A 15,269-nucleotide genomic window follows, 5' to 3' on the forward strand; every position below is an offset into this window, starting at 1 on the left:
GCCCCTGAGGCACCAACACTGGCAGGGTGGTGCCCCTCCTCCGAGCTTCTAGCTTCCGACAGCTCCAATCTCTTTCCTGTGTTGTCCCAGCCCTGCGGTTTGTTTATACCTCCTGCTCGGCCTCGTTCCCTGGTGGCCTTTTTCAGTCCTCCAAAAAGTGTTGAAACAATTCTCTATGGTAAATTCTGTTAAAAGGCCTAGTGCTGTTTCTGTCTTTATGGAGCCCTGATGAGCACATGACTAAAATAGTCACTTACCTGTCATTGAGGTGAGTGAAGGTATTTACCTTCTGAGGAGAATTTCTCAAATAACCTATCTGACACCGATCTGGGAGGCGGTATATCCCTTCTCTGGACTTCTCCTACTGCAGAACCTCCCTGATACACAGACATAGAAACTGTGGCTCCCTTGGGGTACTTGGGAGAGGGTTCCAGGGGGCTGGTGTATAATATAGAATTTGGGCTGGTCTTTGTCCTGGTTCCTGGGAGGTAACCTCTAAATCCTTGGAATTTCCCAAATAACAGGAATGTCTTTGTTATTCATGGCAGGTCCCAGGAACCACACCTGAGTTTCTGTCAGCAAGATGACCCAGGGTAGCGGCTGGTCCCACCGGAAAGAACAACCATGTCATTAGAAGGGTTGGGGCTCTGAGCCACATGATATCAGCCTGACCTGCAGAGAAAGGAAGGGGACTGGAGACGGAGTACAATCATGTGGCCAGTGATTCAATCAGTCATGCCTACGGAATGAAACCTCAATAAAAACTGGATACCAAAGATCAAATGAGTTTTCCTGGTTGGTAATTATGTATCGATGTGCTGGGAAGGAGATACATCCTGAGGACAGGAAGCTTTGCATTTGGGACCCTCTGAGACCTCTCCTCTGCATGTCTTCATTTGACTGGTCCTGATTTCTATTCTTTAGAGTGACACAGTAATTGTAAGTACAGTTGACCCTTGAACAACATGGGTGTGAGCTGCACAGTCCACCTATATGTGGGTTTTTTCAATAAACGTGGTACAATTTTGTAAATGTATTTTTTTTTATTTTCTTAGCAACATTTTTTTTTATCTCTAGCTTACTTTACTGTAAGAACACAGTATATAATATGCCTAAGACACGAAGTATGTGTTAATCCACTGTTTATGTTACCAGTAAAGCTTCCGGTCAACAGCAGGCTATTAGTAGTTATTGGGGAGTTAGAAGTTATACACGGGGGGTGCTTGGGTGGCTCAGTCATTAAGCGTCTGCCTTCAGCTCAGGTCATGATCCCAGGGTCCTGGGATCGAGCCCCACATCGGGCTCCCTGCTTCTCCCTCTCCCACTCCCCCTGCTTGTGTTCCCTCTCTCGCTGTGTCTCTCTCTGTCAAATAAATAAATAAAAATTAAAAAAAAAAAAAAAAGAAGTTATACACGGATTTTGAATGGTGCAGGGGGTCGGTGCCCCTAACTCTCGTGTTGCTCACGGGGCAACTGTATAGTGTTTTCTTGAGTTCTGTGAGTCATGCTACTTGATGGGGTTTTGGAATATAGTGAGGTTCAGTTGGGGTGGGGTCCAGAGCCAACTACCAAGAAAGAATTCTTGAGATGTCTTTGGTGCAAAATGGTGGTTTATGAAAGCGCAGCGACAGGACCCGTGGGCAGAAAGAGCTGCTGCCCTGGGGTTGTGAGGGGTGGCTGATTATATACTATGGGGTTGGGGGAGGTAAGGAAAAAGGGAGGTTTCCAAAGAACTTTCATATGCTAAAGAGCACCTGCAAGATACCTGAGGCCTTGCCGTTGTCAAGTTAATGTTGTTTACCCGTCTAGTAAGGCATTAACATTAAGATAGCCTGGAACTTTCTGGAGGAACATTACATTCTGCCCACTTTAAGTACCTGTCGATGGGCTGCAGGTTATAAAGACATTTAATTGTATTTACATTCCCTTCTGGAAGCTATTGCTAAGGCTTTTGTAAGTAAACTGAGGGAGACTGTCTTGCAGGATTGTGATCTCTATAAGTTAACTATTTGTTTTTCCTTTAGGACAGCCAGGAGTGCCTGAGGAATGTCACGTATCATATATCCCATGGGGGGGGTTAGTTGTGGGGTGTCAGCTTCTGCTTTGTCCTCAGCTTGCCTTCTGTTCCCTCATCACTAGGGAGCTCTTGAACCTGAGGGAGTGGGGAGAAGCCCTGACCTTGGAGCTATTTGGGCAGAAGGGCACATGGCCTGGGGCCACTGAGCTTGGGGCCCCACGTCCGTGTCTGTGTCCGCGTCCGTGTCCGCAGTGAGGGTAATCCTCCAGGGGACTGTGCTGTAACTTGCGTTGTCATGCTAACCCTGGGGGAGGGGGTCTGTGCCAGAATTACACTGCAGGGACTTTCTCATTTTTACACAGCTAACAACTATGAGGACTTGCGCTAATTATACTGAATCCACATGCTCAACACATTCTCTAAATGGTTCATCTAATTTTCCACACCCCAAATCACGAGGCTCATCTAAGTGGTTTTAAACATATAATATTGATATACAATGATTTGAATCTCTTACACTGGCAGTTGATTCAATTAAGCAGTGATTGCCAAGAGCAAAACCCACCACGGCTGTAATGTGCTAAGTGCAAAGTGTCAATGCCGTGGTTATGCAGCAGTTTCTAGCTCGGCTCACAGTCACATTTCCTCTGAAGATCCACCAACCTTCCCCCATTTTAGAATGTATCCTTCTTTTCACGTCTTGCCTGCCCAAAGTGCCTTGTGAAGAAGAGCTTGGTGGGTTTCTGGGGAGAGCCACATGGGCTCCTACGTGTGTGGACAGTGGTAAAAGTAAGCAGAGAATAAGCCCACCTGTGTAGTAGGCTTGCGAGATCTCCTTCATCTGCCTGCTCGTTCTGGTGGTTAAGATTTCAATCAGCGCATGTTCACTTGTTCCAGTGCCCTGAAAAAGAAAAGGAAATCTATTTTTAGAATACTTGAAAAGCTTAACGTCATGCATTTCAGGCTTAATACAGATGAAAAGAAGTTGTCGTAAATCAGCATAAAGTTGTATATTGCTCTAAAGCGGTTTTCTCGTTTTTTTCATATGTTTTAGTATGAAAATAACCCAAATCATCTAAACTGACATCAAAATGTTCAAGAAAATTTCCCACTCCAGTGTAAAAATCAACTGAATAACTGTAGGGAGAAATAGTGTAAAGGGAAAAGCCTGTGTTATTCAAGGTCAGAAGTGAGCATTCAAATATGCCATTATGTTTAGAAAGGGCTCTGCAGTTCTTTCGAATGAGTTCATCCTTCTGCTAATGCACTAGGTCAGCAGGTATCATCTTCATACAGGGAGATTTTTAAAGCCTTAATGATGTATGTCATGGGCCTAGTTGATTTGGGGACTAGTTACCCTGAGCCTTGGTTTATACTGAGGTCACTGAATCATGCTGTGACTCCAAGAAAAGCCTTTTACACTAGAACTTGATCAAATAAGGTCAATGCAGCTTATGAACTGAGGCTGAATTCCGTCCCTCTGTGGCAGAGGTTCCTAGTTGCCCTCAACATCTCTCCTTTTTAATTAGCTAATTAATTAACTTAAAAACAGACTAGTTTTTAGATTAGTGTTAGGTTCACAGCAAAATTGAACAGACCTCATCTCTTTTACCTTCCTTGCCTTAGTAATATTGAAACCTCAATTTTTAACTTAGCACATAGCTACCCAAATAGATGTATTACTCAGCTTCCCTTAGAACTAGGTTTATTCATATAACAAATTATGATCCATAGACTATATGTAAAGTACCCTGTGCAGTTTCTGAGAGTCCTTAAGGAGAGGAAATGAAAACTTCTTTGTCTCTTACTGTATTTTTGGCTGACTGAGATAAAGATACAATGCCTGGATCTTGAGTTCCCATCTTAAGCCAACAAGTGGAATCTACAGGTGAAAGATGGTAAAACCTCAAGATTGAAGGAACCAGAGTCTCTGATAATGGTTGTGCCAGGACACCCAGCTCTGGGCTGCCTACCGTGGATTTCTTTTGCATAAGAGAGAAATTTTTCTAATCCTTGTTGGTGAATCTAATCCTTATCATGCCACCTGTTAAACTGTTCCCTATGTGGCAGCCACAGAAATGCACTGCTCAGATTTTATTTTAAGAGAATCTGCTGCAAATAATGTCTTTGGGTGATAGCCTCCGATCACCAGAGCTCTTGATCTGCCACACAGTTGACAAAGAGGTCACGCTCCCTCCAAGCTGCTCTCAGCAAGTGACTGAACATTGAAGGGGTACTGGAGCTGGACCATTTCTGCCCAGTGTAGGACTTCTCCAAAGGGCAATCTTTGCTCAGGAGCTCCCCACTGGCCTGCCACAGCTTTCTCAGAGCTACACTGTAGACGGAAGCTCTTCCTATCTGAGTCTACTTCCTTCCCTCTCTCCTTCCATGTGTGACAGACCTGAATTGCCATCTGAAGCTCCACCCAACCTCCCCTGCTCTGTCTCCTCTTTATCCTTCATAAGATTTCCCCTAGGAAATCTCTTGTGTGCCTCACTCCATCTTGCCATCTTCTTCTTGGGTGCCCATACCTCTTCCATGGAAGAGAAAGTCTCTCCCAACTCTGATAAGGAGGTAGAATACAGCTTATGCCTCGGACCTAGACTCCCTCCTTCCCCTCCTTCCTGTCAACACATGTGTTGAGTACCTACTTCATTTCAGGTTTTCCTCTTGGAACAGAAGATACAGACCAAGACTGATGAGGTTCCCTGCTCTGATGGAGATTTGCCTTTTAATTGAATGGACAAATATACAAAAAAAAAAAAAAAAAAAACCACCCCAAGATAATTTTAGATGGTAATAGGTGTAATTAAGAAAATAAAACTGAGTGAACTGGTAGAAAATATATGGAGGGAAAACATTCCAGATGGAAAAACATCATGTATAAAGACCTCAAGGTAGGAATAAGCTTAGAATATTCAAGCAGCAGAGAGAAGGCCAGTGTAGCTATAGCATTCGATGGGGTGGGGGTGAGGGGGACAGGGAGGAGAGGGCGTGGTAGACAGTTTTATGGTACTTTATCAACTTGGCCAGGCTACAGTCCTCAGTTACTCAATCAAACACAGATCTAGGTGTTGCTGTGAAGGTATTTTGTAGACATAACTAAAGCCCATTAGTGAGTGTCTTTAAGCAAGGGAGATTATCTCAGATATTTTCGGTGGGCCCAGTTTAGTCAGTTGAAAGGCCTTAAGAGCAGAGCTGAGGCTTCTTTGAAGAAGAAATACCACCTGTGGGCAGCAGCTCCAGCTTTGCTGAGAGTTCCAGCCTCCCCTTCCTAACAGTCTGCCCTACAGATTTTGGATTTGCCTAGTCAGATCCATAATTATGTAACCAATCCCTTGCAATAAATCTCACTATATATATATATCTCCCACCTACTGCTTCTGCTTCTCTGGGAAACCCTGACTGATACAGATAGAATTTTTAAAAAGTCACAGAGATGGACAGGATCCAGACTGTGATGGGTGATAAAGGTCATGGTAAGAAGCGTGGATTTTAAGTATTCAAGGCCACTGGAGATTTATGCAGGTGAATAGTATAATTCTAAAAATAACTTTATAAACATAATTTTGGCTACTCTGTGGTGAATGGATTCCAGGTGGGAGAAAATAGAGGCAAGGGACCAAGTAGGAAGGTATTGATATGGTCTAGTCAAGAGATGGTGGTGGTTGAACTGGAATGGTAGCAATGGATTTTGAGAGACACGCACACTTTTCTGACAGACAGACTTGCAGACAGATTTGGGAATAGAGCAAATGGACTTGCAGACGGATTCTGGGAGCTCTGAAGAGTGAGGGAAAGCAAGGGATCAAAGATAATCCTAGGTTTCTGACCTAAGCAATGGGGTTGATGATGGTGCCATCTACTCTCAATGACAACAAAGTGGAGAATTTGACTCTTTGGGTCAAAAACCAAGGAAATGAAATTAGGATATGACGCTATTCTTTCAGCCCAGGAACATTGGGCTCAAGGTTCCACGACCATTCCCCATCAGGACTGTTCTACCACTTGAATAGCGCAGCATCAAAATGACACCCAAATCTGTCCTATTTACACCCATCTCTCAAGTGTGTGCTGGAAGTAAGTCATTATTCTTGATGACACAGTTAAATCTCAAGCCCAAACTGGGCTCATACCTTCATTGATTTCTTCAGCTGCTTTGCATCAAACACAGCCGGAGGAGTCACAAGGGCCACCATGAGTTGCTTCAAGTGGCCAGAGAGATCGCCCTTCAAGTCATCTTTCAGTTCCTAAAATAAAAAATCCCAAAGAGGAAAGCATGAAATACTTTTCCTTTCTCTTTCTATAAAGTCACATCCTGAAAGATAAACAAAGGTATCAATTCAGACAAAAATATGCCAATTCACAGGGAATAAACAGAAATGGTGAACTATTTCTAAGGATAGCACTCTTCATTTTGTGACTGCTTCCAAGATATTCTGTTTTATAGGTTTTCTGAACGAAAGCCAATGGAGGGGGTTACATAATTGCCACAGATAGGAACTGTGTACTAAAATGCATTTCCTAGGCCCCAGATGCTCCCAATATTTGGGTTGGGGGAAGAAGAAGAGGAAGGGGAGCCCTTTAATTCATACCCAGCATCACCAGTAGGTGCTTCTCAGTGACTGCCAAAGAGCGCTGGAGAGAAAAGCGAAGGAGAGGACAGGGGCCGGTCACCTGCCTCTGCTAAGAGTGCGGAACTGCGAGACATCAAAGCAGTTTTCTGGCAACAACAGCAGGTAAAACCCTACATGTAACGGGCCGGTATTACCTGTTATTGTCCTTTGGCACCGTTTTCACACATTACATAAGTACAGTCCATCTCCTCTGCTTGAAGGCAGGTCATATGGTTTTTATTTCTAATATTTAAAGGAGTGTTAGTGAATTATTATTTTTCTTTTTTTTTTTTTTTTTAAAGATTTTGTTTATTTTTTGACAGAGAAACAGTGAGAGAGGGAACACGAGCAGGGGGAGTGGGAGAGGGAGAAGCAGGCTTCCCACTGAGCAGGGAGCCCGATGTGGGGCTCCATCCCAGGATCCCGGGACCATGACCTGAGCCGAAGGCAGACGCTTAACCGACTGAGCCACCCAGGCGCCCCGAATTATTATTTTTCTTCCTCTTGATTATTTTCAGCTCTGAGACGGAGGCTGGCAGCCTCCCAGACCACTCTGACAATGTGGACACATACCAACATCTACCAGGCCACCAGGGGGCCCAGTGGGGCGGCAAACAAAACAAATGGGATGGAGCCAAGTGTCACTAGTTCTGCCTTAATCGCCACAGGGTATTTCCTCTCTAAATGCTAGCTCTACTACCATCTGTCCTCAACCCAGGACTTTCCAACTGAATCTCATTTCACATGTTCTCAATCCATCCCACTGTGAGAAACGGTGTCCCCCTTCACCTTGTCCTTCCTCCACAGTCCGGAAATCCTGAAAGGCCAATGGATCATTCATGTTCCCTATTCATGAGCGTTCTGCCTTGTCAAGAAGCTTGGCAATTAATTAATTTGACAGGTGTTTCCTGGGCACCTGCTCTGTGCTAGGCATTTAAAGGTGAGTTAGACACAGTCTTCATTCCTCGGGGATTATGCCCTAACAGGAAAACCAGAAATATTCCAAGATAAAATATCAATATAAGGGGCACCTGGGTGGCTCAGTTGGTTAAGTGACTGCCTTTGGCTCAGGTCATGATCCTGGAGTCCCTGGATCGAGTCCCGCATCGGGTTCCCTGCTCAGCAGGGAGTCTGCTTCTCCCTCTGACCCTACCCCCTCTCATGTGCTCTCTCTCTCTCATTCTCTCTCTCTCAAATAAATAAATAAAATCTTAAAAAAAAAATGCCAATATAATACGTTAAGTATCTGATAAAGTGTGAAGGTTAAATATTAAGAAGGGTGTCTTAATGGGGTCTGGGGGCTTGGAGGACACTGTCAGGAGGTGATGCCTGAGCTGCCTTTGGATGGTCTCTACACCCTCTCGGTTCTCACCTGGTCTCAACAGCCTGACTGCTGCTACCACTCTTTCCCCTCCACAGTTTGTGAGCCACAGAAGTTAAAACAGTCTTTTGCAAATATAAAGTAGCTTCTAGTATTCCCTTGCTTACAGACTTCCAATGATTCTCTATTGTTCTTAGAATAAAACCTAAACTCTGTACCAAGACCCCAAGGCCCAGCATATTCTAACCCCCTCTCCAACCTCATCTCTTCCATCTGCTCCCCTTATTCTCCATACTCCTGCCATATTAGAAGTCTTCTGTTTCTTAAATAGTCCCAGGTTGTTTTTGCTTCAGGGCTTTTGCGTGTGCTGTGACTTCTGTCTGGAATGCTCTTCCCCAGATCAAGTAAGGCAGAATCCTTAGTACTGTTTAGTTTTAGTTGAGAGTAAGGTGACCCCCCTCACTGATATGTCTTTACCACCCTATTTCAAGGAGCCATTCAGCAGCTACTCTCTGCCGTATCATCCCATTTTAATTCTTTCATAACACTTACTAATATCTAAATATTTTATTTACTTCTTATCTTCCTAATAAAATGGTAGCTCCATGATAAAAAGAAGGATCTGCTTTTTAGACCAGTGAATCCCCAATGTCTAGGATATCTCCTGACATGGAGTGATACCCCATTCCTGACACAGAGTAGTTTATTATTGAACAAATACACCATGTGGAAAAAAAACACAAAATGTTCTTGTATAGTTCCTGTATAGTTTCTGCTACTTAGTAAGTTTTCATGTGCTGAATGAATTAAATCTACAGTTACAAAGATATTTTAGAGTTGGAAGAGAAATTAAAGATGATCTGAGACAGGATCTATCAGTTAATTGGTCAGATAATTCTTTGTTGTGTGGGCCATCTTCTGCATTGCAAGATCTTTAGCAGCATCCCTGGCCTCCACCCACCAGATTCCAGAAACATCCGTCTCTCTCCCTCCAGGTGTGAAAATCAAAATGTCTCAAGACATTGCCAGATATCCGAATCATTCCTCATTTAAAGCCACCGGTCTCTCTTTAAAACAATCCTCCTTATCCAACAGGTGAAAAAATGAAGGCCCAGAAAGATCAAATAACATGAGCAAGGCCGTTCAGCCTGTTAAGGGCAAACCAGGACTCACACGCCAGGCTGCTGACTGGATGGATACACAGGGTACTTTCTGTTACACTCGGCCCGAAACAAAAGATCTTTGGTGTAATCACGGCAGAGCATCCCTGATCCATAGTGATTAGCTCTTTACTGGCTGTTACGTTAATCAAATTGTACCTTTCCATATGCTGCTTGATATTCCTGAGCAATCAGCTGACGTTGTGCGTTCGTCCTTTCAGTCAGAATGCTGATGAGCGTTTTCTCGTCGGTTCCTAAATGAAACGAAAATAATTTTACTCACCATCAACCCAAAGATGCTTAATATCTGTTGTGAACAAAAGAAAAAACAATGGTTTGAAACAAATGCAGACAGGAAGGCATTTTGGTTTTTAATTTCCAGGTTCTTACCAGGTTGGAATCTCTATTTCTTTGCCAGGCTTTTGGAAAAGAAAATTAACTTTGGAGAGTTTGGGCCGGGGGGAGAGGGAATAATCATTGTCCAAATATTCCTCTCTGTATATCAGACAGAGGGAGTAGTGCAAGGAATATGTTTTTTTTTTTTTTTAAGATTTTAGTTATTTATTTGACAGAGAGAGACAGTGAGAGAGGGAACACAAGCAGGGGGAGTGGGAGAGGGAGAAGCAGGCTTCCCGCTCAGCAGAGAGCCCGATGTGGGGCTCGATCCCAGGACCCTGGGACCATGACCTGAGCAGAAGGCAGACGCTTAACGACTGAGCCACCCAGGCGCCCCAGGAATATGCTTCTTTTGAGCTGGGTTTTTTTCACCCTTATGAGATTCAGTTACTGTCTTACCACCTTTTATCTCTCTATCGCCATAGTTGATATCAAATTATTTTTTTCTCTAGAAAAAAGGAACTGACATGTATTGAGAACCTGCCATATTCTAGGCCCCTTTTAGTCATTGTCATAGTTAATATTCACAGAAACTGTGGGCACTGGGTGATGATTAAGCTGTTCCAAAGATGAAAACACTAATATTTAGAGAGGTTATCTCATGTGCCAAAGTCATGCAGCTTTTAAGTGGTGTAGCAAGAATGTGAACCCAAATCTCTGACTCTAAAACATTTATTTCCCTCTCTGATCCGTACCTCCTTCTGGCATCCCAGACCCATATACTTAAGCACTGTTCTAAGTAAAGGGCTGATGCTGGCCTGCTTGAGAATGCCCTCAAGGTCACAATTTTCTTGGTAATTAAAGTATGAAGCTAGCGTGGGAAGCTGTGTCTGCCTCCTTGGCAGCAGAGGACTCCCCCTGGTTGGGGAGCTGTGGGTTGGCTTGTGAGCCTTGGGCCGCGTGATTAGAATGGCTCAACTTCTGTGAGTTGAGGTGACCCCCACACACCTTGGCTACACATGCCAGTGGCCATGGTACACATTCTACATCAGGGATGGGGCAAAACAAACTGAGAATTTGGTTAGCTGCTGGGCCTCCCAGTGAGGGGTACTGCTCCCCCGTAACTCCGGTCCTGCATTCTTCTAGTAAACACAGAACTAGATCAAAGCCCAGCTGTGTCGCATGAGTCCGATGAGCGATTTGAACCTCTGATGGCATCCGTGTTGGTGCACGACTAAGCACCTCCAAGTGCACATGCAGTATCTCAAACTCAGATGATCCCGGTGGAATTCACTCTCTTTCCTCTCTAACTCGTCTCTCATTCTATGTTCCGTCATCGATGACATCACTATGGATATAGTCATCAAACCAAAAGTCCTGGCAGTCATCCTATACTCCTTTCTTTTCTTCACTCCCTACATTGTAGCAATCATCTGCATCTCTTGAATTTGTCCTCTCCTCTGCCCCTGTGCACACAGCATACTATACCTAGAAACTTCAATAGCCTCCTGATTTGGCCCCCTTACAATTCATACCATGCATGATTGCCCCAGTAAATTCTTTAAAATGTGCCTGATCATGTCAATCCCTTGGGTGAAATCCTAATGGCTCTCTGTAACCTTCATGATGAAGCTCAAGCCCCTTCGCTCATACACCTGCTCAATAGGGTCTAGCTACTGTCTCAAGTCTCTGTTGTGATTTTCTACCCCTTCTCGACATCTCTATGCCCTATGCCCCGAGACTTCAGATATAACCACTCCTGACAGTTGCTTGAAGTGTGTATGCTAGAAGGTTCTTTATCTCTTAGTTTTGCACATGCTCAAGACCAGAAACTAGGGTTGCCTGGGTGGCTCAGTCGTTAAGTGTCTGCCTTCATCTCAGGTCATGATCCCAGGGTCCTGGGATTGAGCCCTGCATCGGGCTCCCTGCTCCATGGGAAGCCTGCTTCTCCCTCTCCCTCTGCTTGTGTTCCCTCTCCCGTTGTGTCTCTCTCTGTCAAATAAATAAATAAAGTCTAAAAAAAAAAAAAAGACCAGAAACTAAAACAAGCTGCCTTGTGGTTCAGAGACTGGATTTGACACATCTCTAATGCAAATATCATTATGACACCTGGTTCTGGACTAAGAACACATCAGTAATGGACCTCACAAGCATCTCAAAGTAGGTCTGCAACCCAACATGCAAAAATTTGTGAAGAAACATAACGTTAAGAAAAAAAGACAAGCAATAGAATGTAAGACTATTATTTCATTCAATTTGACATTAACCTCATGGAACAATCTACTCAACATGGAGAATAGGGAAGGCATAGGGATAAATGAAGAAATACTTGTCATTTAAAAACAGAAAAAAAAAAATCCAAATGACAGAAACAAGATAGTATTACACTGATATAAAAATCCGAAGAGTATATCTCATGGAACTTGACAAACTGACCCTAATATTCGGGGAGGGGGGAGGGGGTAAAGGGCCAAGAAAAGCTCTTGCCTTACTAGACACTAATTATAAAATTAGAATAGTAATTATGACAATGTGATACGGAGACAGGAATAGGCAAACAGACCAATGGAGCAGAAACATAGAGAAACTTAGAAGACAATGCGGCACTACTGATCAGTGTGCGAAGGAGGTGTTCTTCAATAAATTGTGCTGGGACAATCAACCAGCCACATGGGATAAAACAAAATTAGATACCTTTAAATAACTTACACAAATGTTAATTCCAGGTAGATTGAAAATCCCAAAGTGAAAAATAAGATTGTAAAACTCTGGGGTGAAAATACAGGAGAGTATCTTTATGAGCTCATTATAGAAAAGACATGTAGGAAAAATATTAGTAAACTTGATTTCCCTGAAATTTAAAATTTCTAGGCAATATAAGTTACTATAACCAATGTTAAAAGAAAACTACAGACTAGGAGAAGATATTTTCATGGATTGTAATTTTTTTTTAAATTTGTATCCAGAATTTATAAAAAATAATCTTGCCAATCATGAAGAAGATAATCCAACTTAAAAATGGATAAAAGATAGGAAGACATAATTCATGGAAGAAGCAGATGAACAAGAAAGGAGACTCAGCCATATCAGTCATGGAGGATGGGGAGGAGAGAGGAAGCAAACATACATACAGGATGAGATTCAATGTTAGACCCACTCAATTAGGAAAACAGAATAGTGTGACCTTAGCAAGTACTGGGGAGAACATGGAGTAAGAGTAAGTCTCATAGATACCGTACTGCTGGTAGGAATGCTCATTTGCACATTCATTTTAGAGAGCAGTTTGGCAAAATTTCTTTTTTTTTTTTAAAGATTTTTATTTATTTATTGAGAGAGAGAATGATAGAGAGAGAGCATGAGAGGGGGGAGAGTCAGAGGGAGAAGCAGACTCCCCGCTGAGCAGTGAGCCCGATGCGGGACTCCATCCCATGACTCCAGGATCATGACCTGAGCCGAAGGCAGTCGCTTAAACAACTGAGCCACCCAGGCGCCCTGGCAAAATTTCTAGTTAATTTGAAGATGAACATCTTCAACCTCGAAATTCCATTTGTTATATTCTAGAGAAATGGAAGCAAATGTGCATAAGACATAAGCAGGAATATTCAATGCAGCATTTTTATACTGTAATAGCAAAGAACTGTAGGCAATTGAAATGTTCCATCAATATCCCATCTTACAATATAATAATTCAATAGACTACTATGCAAGTAAAGTTAATGAACTAGAGCTAAACATATCAACATGGATAAATCTCAAAAACAAAATGTTAAGGGATAAAAAGAAGTTGCAGGAGAATGTACATATAATACTGAGTATCATTCTAATTTATACTGTTTGAGACCATGCAAACTATATGTACATACATATGTAGTTATGGAATTAAAAGTTTCATGGGAATAAACTCTACTTTAGGATGGTGTTTTGTCTCTAGGAAACATGGTGGGAAAGAGATCCAGGAAGAATCAGCAGAATGGTATCTGTAATGATTTATTATGATGATCACTGTTGGTAGCAGTGATGGTGATGTACTGTTTCACAGTAAGTAAATATGGCAAATACTAAGATTTAATAAAATTGGGTGCCCTATGCATTTTTTCCTCATTATTTCATAATTTTTATTTATTTTTTTAGGGCGGGTGGGGGAGAGGCAGAGGGAGTGGGAGAGAGAGAATCTTAAGCAGGCTCCGCGCCGGGTGTGGAGCCTGATGCAGGGCTTGATCTCACGACCCCGAGATCATGACCTGAGCCGAAATCAAGAGTTGGACACTTAACCGACTGAGCCACCCAGGTGCCCCACTATTTCACAATTTTTAAAAAAGTCCCTTACAATTTCCCCAGTCGAGGAAGCCAACTTGGGCAAATTGAACCAATGCACTTTTAAATTGTAACTTTCCTGATTTGCTTCAACGTGAAGAGAGCAATTGCAGAGCAATACTCACCGATTCCTCTGATTGCCTTGCGAATCGCTTCAGCATCCACTGATGGGCTGAAGCCCGGATAATCGTGCATTGTCCCTCGGTGTCCAACCTGGAAGGAAATATCTGAAAGTGCCACTAGTTCAAAATGACCTCTTTGTTTGCATTACATACATTCACGCATGCATGTTGGAAGCATAACAAACCCTTAATTGGCAACACCTTCCTTTCCCTTAAGGAGTGGTTCAGGAGACTCTCGTCTCCAGACATGTGAGCAAAATGACATCTGCCACATATACAAAAAGGCCTCTCCTTTCTCCCCTTGTGTAAGAGATGAGAAACACAAATAGTTATTCTCTAGAGCAATAAATTGGGCTAATCCCAGTGACTCTGAAGATTATTTGCTTTATTATTTTATCTTATTTTAAAGATTTTATTTATTTGAGAGAGAGAGAGCACAAGCAGGGGGAACAGCAGAGGGAGAAGGAGAAACAGACTCCCCTCTGAGCAGGGAGCCCGATGCGGGGCTCGATCCCAGGACCCGAGGACCATGACCTGAGCCGAAGGCAGACGCTTAACGACTGAGCCACCCAGGCGCCCCAGAATATTTGCTTTAAAGTGGCCTCTGCACCAAAACAATGAGAAAGTGAGAATTTCCTGTATCCTCTTTGTTTTCAAGTGATAACTCAAAGTTCTTCACTGCAACTCACACAGAAGTAACTGGTTTGCAGACTTTAAGATGCTTTAATTAATGCTGACCACTGTCCTTGGGGAAGCCTACACCAAAGGATCCACGAATGAACACCCCATTAGGACTGCCTGTTCTCAAGCCTTGTTTAACAAATGTGTAGTTGCAGCTGATAAATTCCCTTCTGAAAGCTCCACTGACATGGATCTTCAGGAGCAACATGGAAATGAAAAATGCCATGACAGTAATTTTAAACACAAAAATTAGAAACATGTCAGTAAGCTGGGAAAGACCATCTTACGGAAAGAATAAAATCTCTTAAAACTGCTTAAGAGACTACAGAACAGCCACAAAGATGCTGAGACAAATGCAAGGGAACATATATTTATATGGCATTTCCTCACTCTGAAGAAAAACATGTCTTTACAGTAATGGTGTTTTCTTTGTAAACTGATTTTCCTATCCTGTTGCTGAATAATATAGGCTCTGTTGTCTTGGGCTAATATGGCTTCATTTAGGCTCTCCTGAAGTGTTTAATATTTTCATGACAGGACATTATCTTGTCACATTAAAGTGAATAGAAAGTTAATGTTCTGGCCCAATAAAAAATGATAGGCTGCTGATTCAATAGATTAGGTTGAACAATTCACTTTAATACAACCAAACACTGTTTAATCTTAAAGCATCCAAAATAGTTTTCATTCTACAAGAGTGAT

General features: G+C 42.7%; 1 protein-coding gene across 1 annotated transcript in view; it reads right to left on the reverse strand.

Moving 5' to 3' along the window:
* The window catches only part of ANXA3 (annexin A3), a 295,648-nt gene that overhangs the window by 264,922 nt on the left and 15,457 nt on the right, over nt 1-15,269 (reverse strand). The window contains exons 3-6 of the mRNA XM_081812268.1: nt 13,890-13,977; nt 9,274-9,368; nt 6,154-6,267; nt 2,828-2,918 (exon numbers count right to left, since the gene is read on the reverse strand). Of these exons, the coding sequence (XP_081668394.1) occupies nt 2,828-2,918; nt 6,154-6,267; nt 9,274-9,368; nt 13,890-13,977 (388 nt within the window). The remainder of the gene's footprint in view (nt 1-2,827; nt 2,919-6,153; nt 6,268-9,273; nt 9,369-13,889; nt 13,978-15,269) is intronic.

Source organism: Leptonychotes weddellii, chromosome 2 (genome assembly GCF_054177405.1).
Source record: "Leptonychotes weddellii isolate Sample4059 chromosome 2, ASM5417740v2, whole genome shotgun sequence".
In the NCBI taxonomy this organism is placed as follows: Eukaryota; Metazoa; Chordata; class Mammalia; order Carnivora; family Phocidae; genus Leptonychotes; species Leptonychotes weddellii.